The sequence below is a fragment of the Taudactylus pleione genome, unplaced genomic scaffold (assembly GCF_031769625.1).
Source record: "Taudactylus pleione unplaced genomic scaffold, aTauple2 ptg000036l, whole genome shotgun sequence".
Taxonomy (NCBI): Eukaryota; Metazoa; Chordata; class Amphibia; order Anura; family Myobatrachidae; genus Taudactylus; species Taudactylus pleione.
This window is the reverse complement of record NW_028284438.1, coordinates 10,218,031-10,231,392: the sequence shown is the minus strand read 5'-3', so window position 1 is coordinate 10,231,392 and position 13,362 is coordinate 10,218,031. Positions and strand designations below refer to the sequence as shown.

General features: G+C 46.6%; 1 protein-coding gene across 2 annotated transcripts in view; it reads left to right on the top strand.

Annotated features, from left to right (window-relative positions):
- Nucleotides 1-8,019, top strand: part of LOC148538826 (uncharacterized) — a 50,050-nt gene extending 42,031 nt beyond the window's left edge. The window contains exons 3-6 of one of the 2 annotated variants that reach the window (XM_088452280.1): nucleotides 820-879; nucleotides 1,495-1,545; nucleotides 6,038-6,095; nucleotides 7,453-8,019. In XM_088452280.1, the coding sequence (XP_088308406.1) occupies nucleotides 820-879; nucleotides 1,495-1,545; nucleotides 6,038-6,095; nucleotides 7,453-7,589 (306 nt within the window). In that variant the 3' untranslated portion in view covers nucleotides 7,590-8,019. The remainder of the gene's footprint in view (nucleotides 1-819; nucleotides 880-1,494; nucleotides 1,546-6,037; nucleotides 6,096-7,452) is intronic. The other variant, XM_088452281.1, reaches the window with a different exon arrangement.
- The last annotated feature ends 5,343 nt before the right edge of the window (nucleotides 8,020-13,362 follow it).

Here is a 13,362-nt window from a genome sequence, read left to right as displayed (position 1 = left end):
GTTCTGCTGCTGTTGTCCATAGGGGCTGTGTCCACTCAGTCCATAGGGGCTGACTGGGCTGTGTTGTGCTGCTGTTGTCCATAGGGGCTGGCTGGGCTGTGTTGTGCAGTCAGTTGTCCATAGGGGCTGTGTCCACTCCAAAGTCTATAGGGCCTAACTCAGCTGTGTTGTGCTGCTGTTGTCCATAGGGGCTGGCTGAGCTGTGTTGTGCTGCTGTCATAGGGGCTGGCTGGGCTGGGCTGTGTTGTGCAGTCAGTTGTCCATAGGGGCTGTGTCCACTCCAAAGTCTATAGGGGCTGACTGGACTGTGTTGTAGGGAGAAAGTGTTGGGGTGGGGAGGAGAGAGAGAGAGGAAGGGGAGGAAGAGAAATTTTTTAAATAAAAGTTAGACTACACTAGCCATTACAGCTAGTTTATTATATATAGCACTAATACGGTTTACAATTATGTCTCACAACTTGTTCCAGGAAAATTGGCACTTAATGAACTTCATTTATCCCACATTTCTTATTTTATGTGTTATTGTGGTGGGCAGCACTATGATTGGCGCAGTGGTACGCATTGCTGTTGTGGAAAGTATGGAGATATCTGCTTCAGTTCCTCCTTCATACGTACAGGTGATACTTAATATGCATTTGTGTATATCCCCCGAAAACTGGGATTTTCCGCAACTGTTTTTGATAAATAGGCCCCTCTGTGTGGTAGATGTTTTGTATGTTTGGGATTTGGTAGGGGTCTAGTCAGAAATCTAGTTCACTAGCCTCATGCTGGACAATACATGACTTGATAGTGTTTGTAATTATTTATTTTTCTTTGCAGAGAAGTAAACCAGCCCTGAGGCATATGAGGCCTACCTTATGCAGGAGATGGAAGAAAATGGTAAGTCTATATTTGTTAGAGATGTTTTTCATATAAATAACACAGAGAGTCCCTGGCTTGCATGGCAAAGACTTGTGCATGTAGATCATTTGAGTTATGTGGGTATTATTTTCTTATTATGTCGCTATACATTTATGGCATTGTATACGGGATTATGCAATGTATCACTGGGTCCTGGGTACCCAGCTTTAGAGTGGAGTAACTCTAGTGTATAGTGACAGCTAGAGGATACTAAGGGAAGGGGTCTTCTCTTCTCCACTGGCCGGACCGCCTCTCCTTAGTTATGGCCCATGACCAGCTGCGGCATAGTGTAATGAGTCAGTGTGACACATTTTGTTAGTACGGCTCTCTGATAATGCCACCAGCTGTGGGCCCTTTCATTGCTATGGGACCTGGTGCAATGCACCGGCTACACCACCGGTAGGTCTGACCCTGCATGGAGGTGACTGAGAGCTTCATAGCTCTCTGATGTATGGATAATACAATGTCCTATGTATCCCTGTCTTTCTGTTATCCCCACACCCTGAGATACATAAATACTTATTCTGGTGTAATAATAATGTCATTTTCCTCATTAATAAGAACATATGTATATATTTCTATTTCATTTTAAAGGACCTGGTATATTTCAACACAAAAAAGTACATGAAGACCTTGTGGCTCCTGGTAATTTGATTGTTCTATGTATTGTCCAATTGTACTGATAGAGAAGCCTCAATTAATGGTCTTAATGGCATATATTACTGTATTTCTCTGTTATAGTTAGTGAGGAGATGCAGTTTATAGACCTGCAGACTGAATGCCGCTGGACTATATCCCGACAGGGGAAGCCCGACGGGGGACTTAAGATAGGGGTCAAAATACTGGGCGTCCTTAGCATTAGCCGCAGGGGGGGAAAGGTTGGGTTTAGGAGTGTAGCGGGGTTAGGGTTAGGTTTTTTGGGGGGAGATTAGGGTTAGGCACCCCTAGGGGAGAAGATTTGGGTTAGGCACCCCTGGCAGTAGGTTAGGATGAGGCACCCCCCGGGAGGGTTAGGTTTAGGGTGCGGGAAGGAGGGTTAGGATTAGGAACCCCCAGAGAGGACTTAGGGTCAGGCACTCCTAAGGGAGGGTTAGGGTTAGGGGGGGGAAGGGGAGGGTTAGGGAGAAGAGGGGAGGGTTAGGGTCCTTACCAGATGGCGTCGGGATCTCCACCTGTTGGGCTTCTCCTGTCGGGATTTGAACCGGTGGCTAAACATAGTTAGTGAGATTTCTAGCATACAGTATAGTTAGTGAGAGTGCCGGCACACTGTATAGTTAGTGAGATTGCCAGCATACAGTATAGTTAGTGAGAGTGCCGGCACACTGTATAGTTAGTGAGATTGCCAGCATACAGTATAGTTAGTGAGAGTGCCAGCACACTGTATAGTTAGTGAGAGTGCAGGCATGCTGTATAGTCGGTGAGATTGCCGACACGCTGTATAGTCGGTGAGATTGCCGGCACACAGTATAGTCGGTGAGATTGCCGGCACGCTGTATAGTCAGTGAGATTGCCGGCACGCTGTATAGTCAGTGAGATTGCCGGCACGCTGTATAGTCAGTGAGAGTGCCGGCACACTGTATAGTTAGTGAGAGTGCCAGCACACTGTATAGTTAGTGAGAGTGCCAGCACACTGTATAGTTAGTGAGAGTGCCAGCACACTGTATAGTTAGTGAGAGTGCCAGCACACTGTATAGTTAGTGAGAGTGCCAGCACACAGTATGAGTAATGAGTTAGTGAGAGTGTCGGCACACAGTATGAGTAATGAGTTAGTGAGAGTGTCGGCATACAGTATGAGTTAGTGAGAGTGCCAGAATGCAGTATGGGTAATGAGATTACTGGCACACAGTATAGTTAGTGAGATTGGCGGCACACTGTATAGTTAGAGAGAGTGCCGGCACAATGTATAGTTAATGAGAGTGCCAGCATACAGTATGGGTAATGAGATTGCTGACACACAGTATAGTTAGTGAGAGTGCAGGCACACCGTATAGTTAGTGAGAGTGCCAGCACACAGTATGAGTAATGAGTTAGTGAGAGTGTAGGCATACAGTATAGTTGGTGAGATTGCTGGCACACAGTATAGTGAGAGTGCAGGCACACAGTATGAGTAATGAGTTAGTGAGAGTGTCAGCATACAGTATGAGTAATGAGTTAGTGAGAGTGTCAGTATACAGTATAGTTAGTGAGAGTGCCAGTATGCAGTATGGGTAATGAGATTACTGGCACACAGTATAGTTAGTGAGATTGGCGGCACACTGTATAGTTAGTGAGAGTGCTGGCACACGGTATAGTTAGTGAGAGTGCCGGCACAATGTATAGTTAATGAGAGTGCCAGCATACAGTATGGGTAATGAGATTGCTGGCACACAGTATAGTTAGTGAGAGTGCCGGCACGCTGTATAGTTAGTGAGAGTGCCGGCACGCTGTATAGTCAGTGAGAGTGCCGGCACGCTGTATAGTCAGTGAGAGTGCCGGCACGCTGTATAGTCAGTGAGAGTGCCGGCACGCTGTATAGTCAGTGAGAGTGCCGGCACGCTGTATAGTCAGTGAGAGTGCCGGCACGCTGTATAGTTAGTGAGAGTGCCGGCACGCTGTATAGTTAGTGAGAGTGCCGGCACGCTGTATAGTTAGTGAGAGTGCCGGCACGCTGTATAGTTAGTGAGAGTGCCGGCACGCTGTATAGTTAGTGAGAGTGCCGGCACGCTGTATAGTTAGTGAGAGTGCCGGCACGCTGTATAGTTAGTGAGAGTGCCGGCACGCTGTATAGTTAGTGAGAGTGCCGGCACGCTGTATAGTTAGTGAGAGTGCCGGCACGCTGTATAGTCGGTGAGAGTGCCGGCACGCTGTATAGTCGGTGAGAGTGCCGGCACGCTGTATAGTCGGTGAGAGTGCCGGCACGCTGTATAGTCGGTGAGAGTGCCGGCACGCTGTATAGTCGGTGAGAGTGCCGGCACGCTGTATAGTTAGTGAGAGTGCCGGCACGATGTATAGTCAGTGAGAGTGCCGGCACGCTGTATAGTCAGTGAGAGTTCCGGCAAGTTGTATAGTTAGTGAGAGTTCCGGCAAGCTGTATAGTTAGTGAGAGTGCAGGCATGCTGTATAGTCAGTGAGAGTGCCAGCACGCTGTATAGTCAGTGAGAGTGCCGGCACGCTGTATAGTTAGTGAGAGTGCTGGCACGCTGTATAGTTAGTGAGAGTGCTGGCGCGATGTATAGTTAGTGAGAGTGTCGGCACGTTGTATAGTTAGTGAGAGTGCCGGCACACTGTTTAGTCAGTGAGAGTGCCGGCATGCTGTATAGTCAGGGTTGCACAGGGACTTCGTACACCACGGACATCAGTCTAAGGCATACATACCTCTTCCCCGCTGTTGTGCTGACAGGTATTTATTTCTTCTCCCTCACGAGACTCTCATCAGCTGCTAGCTATACATTTTCAACCCTGCAATGCTATGAGGTAACAGGGTGAGTGTACTGCCCCGCACTGGCAGCAGAGAAAGTATTCTTTTGTTTCTTCACTGTGCCCTGAGACTTAGACTCTCATTTCCAGTCCAATGGTAATTACAAGACTGGTAAAAAGCAGATCTAAGTCCCTCTAAGTGCACATGCACTATTGTCTCTTTTTCTCAGCACACTCTTATTGGGGACACCTTATTATAAGGTTTATGCAGAGGGATGCCTCATGCTACTATATCAGAGTTATTTAAACTTTGTCCGTGGTGTAATGTAAATTATTTGTCGTTATATTATATAAATATCAAATGGTGATATTTGTTTAACATTATTATTGCATTATTGTATTTTCGCCTTGACACAGCCATATTTATTAATAGCAACTTACCTTATGTGTTTTTCCAATATGTAACTCATATACTGAATTTGCAGTTATATTATGCACTAAGCACTTTGAATTATTGCCACATCTTGTGTTCTTTTGTTTAGATATACATATAATTATTTATCAAGCACTAGCACTTTATTTATTTTTATTTTTTGCCTTGGCACAGCCATATTCACCAATAACAACTGTTGTTATCTTATGTGCTTTTTCCATTTATATATTGTATTTGAAGTTATATCATGCAATGGATTACTATGCACTTAGCACTTTGATAACTTATTACTGCCATGTTTAAACACTAGCACTTTATTAATAATTGCTGCTATCATTGTTCTTCTTGAAATATTATTATAATTATTTAATGGTCTCACATGTTATAATGTCTGTTTGCAAATTGCGGATATCTTGTTACATGTGTTTATTTTGAGAAGCAATTCTTATATTTATGGTGGAATACAACTTTGTCTTTTTCAAGGATTCAAACAAGTTTTTTGGTTTTCAGAGTTCCAATTAAAAGAATTTTTTTAAAAATATAAAAATTAAAGTTAATTTTTAATACGACTGAGTGTGCCCCAAACTAGGGAGTTGTTCTTTCTCTTCTTTTTTCCTTAGTTAGTGAGAGTGCCAGCATACAGTATGGGTAATGAGATTGCTGGCACGCTATATAGTTAGTGAGAGTGCCAGCATACAGTATGGGTAATGAGATTGCTGGCACTCAGTATAGTTAGTGAGATTGGCGGCACGCTGTATAGTCAGTGAGAGTGTCGGCACGCTGTATAGTTAGTGAGTGTGCCGGCATACAGTATGTGTAATGAGATTGCTGGCACACAGTATAGTTAGTGAGAGTGCCGGCACGCTGTATAGTTAGTGAGAGTGCCAGCATACAGTACGGGTAATGAGATTGCTGGCACACAGTATAGTTAGTGAGAGTGCCAGCATACAGTATGGGTAATGAGATTGCTGGCACACAGTATAGTTAGTGAGAGTGCCAGCATACAGTAAGGGTAATGAGATTGCTGGCACACAGTATAGTTAGTGAGAGTGCCAGCATACAGTACGGGTAATGAGATTGCTGGCACACAGTATAGTTAGTGAGAGTGCCAGCATACAGTACTGGTAATGAGATTGCTGGCACACAGTATAGTTAGTGAGAGTGCCGGCACGCTGTATAGTCAGGGAAATTGCTGGCACATGATAGTGAAGAAGGAAAAGGGATACATACACAGATGAATTCCCCTTGTGAATCCTCCTCACTCTTTGGCTAAATGCATTTTCCTTCTTATCCCTTCTCCTCTGCCAGGCATACAGCCCGGACATCTCCTGTATCCGCCAGCAGTTATATCAGCCAGACCGGCAAGGTACTATCATGTGCGGTCTCCATATCCTCCACATCATCCTCACCCACCTGCTGTTCTTCTAGGTGCAGCTTTGCTTATGACATCAAGTCTGTATGACATACTATATGAATATTTCACTGTTAATGCCATGTGTGTTATACTTGATAATGGGAAGTGTATATGTATTGTGTGATATCAATTTTAAGTTTTATGTCAAATAAGTATTTTTTCAAACACATTTTATTGCATTCTAGGCCTGATTCAGAGTTGTGTGATAATGTAATTGCAGCTGCGATTCTGTACGCAACTGTTGTGCGAAAATATGCAAATGTCGCAGACGCCCAGTAATGTATTGAGACCCCCCTACCCCTATGGCTTTGCAAATCCAAGCATCCGCGTACATAGAAACAGATCTTTTAAATATTGGTCTTCTGAGTCACCCTCTGGTCGCGTAGAATGGGGCGTGCTCACTAAGACACCAGAGACTTTTTTTCTTCCATACGGGATTGCAGACACAGGATGCGACACACCCACAAAACAGTTGTGACACGCCTGCATTTTTTGCCGACACTCCCCATTACCATACTTGCCTACTCTCCCGGGACTGCAGGGAGCCTCCTGAAAATCGGGTGCAGCTCCCGTCACCCCGCAAGAGTAAGCAAGCCCCCCAGAATGGCGACCTCACCTCCCGCGCCCGCCATGATAGTGGGTGGTCCGGGGGTGTTATGACGCATTTCGGGCTGAATCGCGTCATCGTAGCCTCGCCGCCTGCTTTATATTGCCGGTAATATCAGCATTATAATGTGGGGGGCAGGGTCAGGATAGCGCAAGCCCCCATTCTGCCACCTGAAACCGCCCCCACCCTCCCTGCTGCACTGAAATGTTGGTAAGTATGCCGTTACCTCCACTAAAGTAGGAGTGTCAACCAATCAGCTCCTAACTGTCACTTTACATGCTGTATATGAAAAATGACAATTAGAAGCTGATTGCTTGGTACTTCTTCTCTCTCTGTGGCTTAGTACATATACCCCTTATTGCTTTAGATTCATCTATTGCCATACAGTACAACAGTGTTATTGGAGAAATAGCAGCGTCGCATGAGAAGTGGAATGTGAAAAATTATTTTACTACAAGACATGGCTTTTTTTGTGGACTTTGTGGACCTCCTTTAGGTGTAGCGCTTATTGCTGCCATTTTTATTGTCTATGTGTTACCTCATTGTGGCAGGTGCGCATTCACAGTTTGGGGAAAATGGCCACTAAACCTAGCACTTTATTGGGACTAATATGCTGCGTCATCCTTGCCCCACATGCAAGAAGCCATATTCTTTAAAACACGACACCAAAAATTAAAAATAATCATGTATTATATTTCACAGAACATGCCGTGGAGTCGGGGGCCACCACCGAGGGACCGCAGCATCTGTCCTGCAGAACACAAGTGACGCCCGATCAGGACTGGCAACAGATCTTGGGGTACAATGAAAGCTCTGCCCCCCCCCTTATGAAGAGATAAAAACAAATCTGCGGGGTGTAATGAGGAAAAGAGGTGGGGACAAACAGTTACACAATGGACTGGGCTTTCTGTTGCCAGTCCTACTCCCGAGTGCGGACACACTACGGGTCAGCCCTTAGCATTGGGGCAGAAGCAGGACAACAACATCAATATACTGCTTGGAACGCACAGCAAGACACAAATGGAGGGTACAGGATGCCGCCCCTCCAGAGCTGACTCCCCCGGCAGGGCTTGCACCACTTGTGGACTCACACCATTCCCTGCACTTCCAAGAGTGGGATACCATCATTCCCCCAACATTATAATAAGAAGCATTACAGTGATCAGTGACTTTTGCTGGCACAGTAACATGCAGCATAGTCCACAATAGGACATTTAGTATGATAGCACATTGCCTTCTGAATAAAACCTAACATGCATTTAGCGATAATGGTAAAAGTATCAATTATTCGGTCACTCACATTGCTTATAATTATTAACCTATAAATACTGCATTGTGTTATCCACTTTATGTTTTACAACTTATATGGTATATTCTACTCACAGGCATATTAAGAGAGGATGGGCTGACCGAGGCCCCCTCCTCTCTCCTTGGTGACTGGCGGCACATTGAGCACCACAGTAGACTCTGGGCACTAGTCTGCACATGCACAGATCACCGGGGAAATGGACAAGGATGGTGCAGCATAGGTAGCCGCAGCAGCTATTTTCCAGGCGATTTGTGCAGCACTGCTAGCGCCGATGTGGGACTCCAGAGAGGTATTAAAAATATGGTTGTGTGGTGTGCGCCCCCAGGGGTCCGTGTTGTGGAGGAATCTTTTATGTATAATATTTATCCATTAGGGGTGCCAATTATTGAAGATGGAGTCTTCAATAATAATATATGTATACTATTTTTATATATATTTATAAATATAGATAAAGTTCAATTAAATATGTTTTATCGTATATATATATATATATATATATATATTTGCAAATACATGCATACTTATGAGTGAGTTCAAACGTGAAATTCAAGCTCTGATTATCTGATATTTATTTACAGGCAAGTCAAATTATATAGAATACGTTATACACAGTAGTGATATATGTATACTAAGTATATTTATGCTTTTTTAACCACTTAACTGATAATTTGTTTTTCCAAAAACCGCTCCAAAATTGTTGGGTTTTTTTTATGAGTGAATTAGGTGAGGAACATCCACTTTAACTTATTCAAAATGGTTTCATAAAAAAAAAGTTTTGTTTTTTTTAAAGATTTGTAAAAAAAAAAATCACTTTTGCAGAAGCAGCTGGAGAAAGTGAAGGAGGAGCTAAGATGGAGCGAAACGCTCGGCATGTGAGACTTGTGGATGAAGCCCTTCATTCGCTTTGCCAGGATTCCAAGGTGGTCAATCTGTTGAAATCAGACCACTACATTTTGGCCACCGTGCTCGATCCTAGGTTTAAAGCCTACATGGTGTCTCTCTTTCCAGCCGCCACAAGCCTGCAGAGGTGCAAAGACCTGCTGGTGAAAACACTGTCAGCTGAAGCGGAATGTAACATGTCAACAGCTCCTTGTTCATTTTCTACTGCACCTGGGGCTGCCAGGAAACAACTTGGGTATCCTAAGCAACCTGCTGGCAGTGATGCAGGGCAGGCAGGACCAAGTTTGGACATCTGGTCCGGACTGAAGGACCTGGCAACAATTTGTGACATGTCTACTGTCACTGCATATGATACTGTCACCATTGACAGAATGGTGGAGGATTACATTGGTGACAGCATTCAAGTAAGCATGTAAGACAGTCCATACCTGTACTGGAAGGAAAAAGAGGCAATTTGGAGGCCCCTATACAAACTGGCTCTATTTTACCTGAGTTGCCCCCCCCCTCCAGTGTGTACTCCGAAAGAGTGTTTAGTGCAGCCGGGAACCTTCTCAGCGAAAGGCGTAGGAGGTTGCTTCCACAAAATGTGGAGAAGATGATGTTCATCAAAATTAATTATCAACTCTTCCAGGGAGACCAGCCTCCAGAACGTACCGAGGGACCTGTGGTGGTGGATTCCAGCGGGGACAAATTAATACTCTGTGAGGATGAGGATGTACACAACACTGAAGAGGGTGAGGAATCGATGGATGAGGAGGATGAGGACGACAACTTGCCCCCATAGAGCCAGTTTGTGCAGGGACAGATTAATTGCCAGCTTGTTTTGTGGGGGCCCAAACGAACCAATCATTTCAGCCACAGTCGTGTGGCAGACCCTGGCGCTGAAATGATTGGTTTGTTAAAGTGTGCTTGTCCTGTTTATACAACATAAGGATGGGTGGGAGGGCCCAAGGACAATTCCATCTTGCACCTCTTTTTTTTCTTTGCATTATGTACTGTTTGGGGCCTAGGTTTTCAAACTGCCATCCTGTCTGCCACTGCAGTGTCACTCTTAGATGGGCCACGTGTTTGTGCCGCCTACTTGTGTCGCTTAGCATAATCATCCAGCTACCTCGGTGCAACCTTTTGGCCTAAAAACAATATTGTCAGGTGTGAGGTGTTCAGAATAGATTGGAAATGAGTGGAAATTAATGTTATTGAGGTTAATAATAACATAGGAACAGAAAAACCCACAAATTCTGTGATTTTAGCTGTTTTTATGCTTTTTTCCAAAAAAATACAGATCCAAAACACATCACCCAGAACCCAAAACACGGAAGGGTGCTTTTGGCAAAACCATTCCAGATCCAAAACACGAAGAAAGATGCAGATCCAAAACACAAAACACGAAAAGTGGCTGGCGCACACCCCTAGTATATATATATGTAAGTGTGTGTGTATATATATATACATTAGCTCTTGTTGGGGATGGGGCAAGGCAAAGTCATTATGGCCTTGCCCCTTGCAACATAATGCTGCAATTTGTGGGTCTATGGGAGGGGGCAGAGCCAAAATGAAACCCACGAATTCTGCCATTAAGCCGTGATGGGGCAGGGCTTCGATTGTGGTAATTCAGGGGTGTTTCTATGAACTCTAGGTTTCTAGGTACTCCAGCTCCCCTTGCGTGCACCACTGTATATTGTCGTTTTAATTCACTGTACAGAGTAATTTAGTATGCGACCAGGGCCGGATTAAGGGGGGGGGCGACAGGGGCGGTCGTCCCTGGGCCCCCACACACAGAGGGCCACCACACAGGGTCGATGTGACCCTGCCGAGAGCAGGTGCCGGCGGCACCTGTTCCCGGGAGGAGGGCGCTCTGCAGCAGCATGCAGCAGCACAGTCAGTGCTGCTGCATCAGCTTGGGGCAGGGTGGTAGTGCGGACGGCACATAAGTTCCGTCCGCACTACACAGCACAAACACAGAGCCGCCGGTGCCGGCAGCTGTGAGTTTGTTTTAGCAGCCGATGAGAGTCAGACAGACTCTCATCGGCTGCTGCGCTGCGGCCCACTGCTGGAGCCTCTGTCTTCCGGCTCCCGCAGTGGCTGATGGGAGAGACGTCGACATCTCTCCCATCATGCAGAGTGGGCCGGCCCGGGAGGACGCTGGAAAGACGAGCAGATGCAGGAGCGGGGATTAAGGTAAGTGGAGTTTTTTTATTCCTGTGTGTGTCTGCGTGTGTCTGGCCGGGAGGGGGGATTACTATTCCTAAAGGCACTGCTGGGGGGGGATTACTATTCCTAAAGGACTTGCGGGGGGGGGATACTATTCCTAAAGGCACTGCTGGGGGGGGATTACTATTCCTAAGGGCACTGCTGGGGGGGATTACTACTCCTAAAGGCACTGCTGGGGAGGGATTACTATTCCTAAAGGACTTGCGGGGGGGGGATACTATTCCTAAAGGCACTGCTGGGGGGGGATTACTATTCCTAAGGGCACTGCTGGGGGGGGATTACTATTCCTAAGGGCACTGCTGGGAGGGAGGGGATGGACTATTCCTAAGGGGACTGCTGGGACCACTACTGGGGGACACTCTATAGAGGGGGGGGCTCTGCTAGGGGCACTGCTGGGGATAACAATGGGGACACTGCACACTGCTGGGACCACTACTGGGGGACAGAGCATAGAGTGGGGATCACTACTAGGGGTACTCCTGGGGGACTGCTACTGGGGGCACGGCTGGGCTGGGTTCAGCTCTGTGTGGCTTGAAGGGGGCCCCCGCAACTTAGTTGCCCTGGGGCCCCCACAAGCCTTAATCCGGACCTGTATGCGACACTTGTATATCTGTGTGCAACTGAGTCTGTAAACAGAACTTGATGTAGATAAAAGATGTGGCCGCTGCATTGTAGCACTTCACATGCTGATTGAGAGACTCAGTCGCACAGAGATATACAAGTGTCACCTATCAAATTAATCAGCACAGTCTGCTGGTGCGTCATAGTATTGCATTGCAACTTAGATTCATTTTTGACAAAAAGGACGCCCTGCGCTAGCAGAGTCTTACAGGACAAGGCGCGCCGAGAGGGTCTGTTTGTCATGACCGCACCAAAGACGAGGGTCAGAGCCGGACCTAGGCATAGGCATTATAAGCAAATGCCTAGGGGCATTCCAGGGCTCTGCCGCTACCCTTCCGACTACCGCTGACTCCGCCCCCCGACTGCAACTGCGATCGGAGTCCAGCGGAGGCGTTGCTTCAGCACTGAGCTAGAAAGCAGTACATGCCCCCGCCCACTACTGTCAGTCATACAAGGAAGCCAGCCGCAGTGTGTGTTTGTGCGGCTGGCTCTGTGTTAACGCCCGCCTCCTGTGTCAATGTGCCGCGTGTTCATCCACTGTCTGGAGCCCTGCAGCTGCGTTCCTCAGCCACCCGCCCATCAATGTGTGCCGGCTGCCCGCCCCTCCTCAGGAGGACTCTGCCACAGGAGCCCTGCAATGTGCCACCACCATATGCCCAGCAATGTGTGCCAGCTGCCCGCCCCCTGCCTCCACGCTGCGGAGACCTGATCAGAATGTAAGATATATATATATATATATACACACATATACATGTATGTATATATATATATATATATATATAGTATAGATTTACTGCTAATCTTGAGGGTGCCCTCCTAAGTAAGGAATAATAAACAAATTCCCATACTGAGCTGAACAGCCCCTTGGGAAGCAAAACAGACGGCATTCCTCAGTAGTTGTAAAAAAGTGATATATTGTCATAAATCACATAGGTGCTGTTGACATTTCAAGACCCATTTGTTTTTTCATCAGCACATGTCCTGATGAAAAGACAGATGGGTCTTAAATAGTTAACAGCACTTACTGAGTAGTGTTGCCTGTTTTTTCCTGAGGGGCTGTTCCGCTCGGTATAGGAAGTTGTTTGGGGGCACCAGTCAAAATTTTGCCTAGGGCACCAAATGGGCTAGGGCCGGCTCTGACGAGGGTGGACATATCTGTATGGGGTTGGGTATGGGATTCCGGGGTCAGAATCCCAATGCCGGCATCCCGGCAGGTTTAGGATACCACCTGCCGGTTGGTATCCTAACCCTCTCCCTACTCCTAACCCTCCCTCCCGGGTGCCTAAACCTAATCTCTCCCCTAGTGCCTAAACCTAACCTACCCCCTAGTGCCTAAACCTAACATTCCCCTCCCCGCAACCTAAACCTAACCCCCCCCCCTTAGTGCCTAAACCTAACCCTCCCCCCTTAGTGCCTAACCTTAACCCTCCTCCTAACCCCGCTACTTACCTTCGGGAAATCTGACGGTCGGGATACTGACAGACATTCTGAGCATCAGAATCCTCTCGGTCAGTATTATGACCGCATCCTTCTGTTTGATAGTTTAAACCAACTTTCTCTATCTCACCACC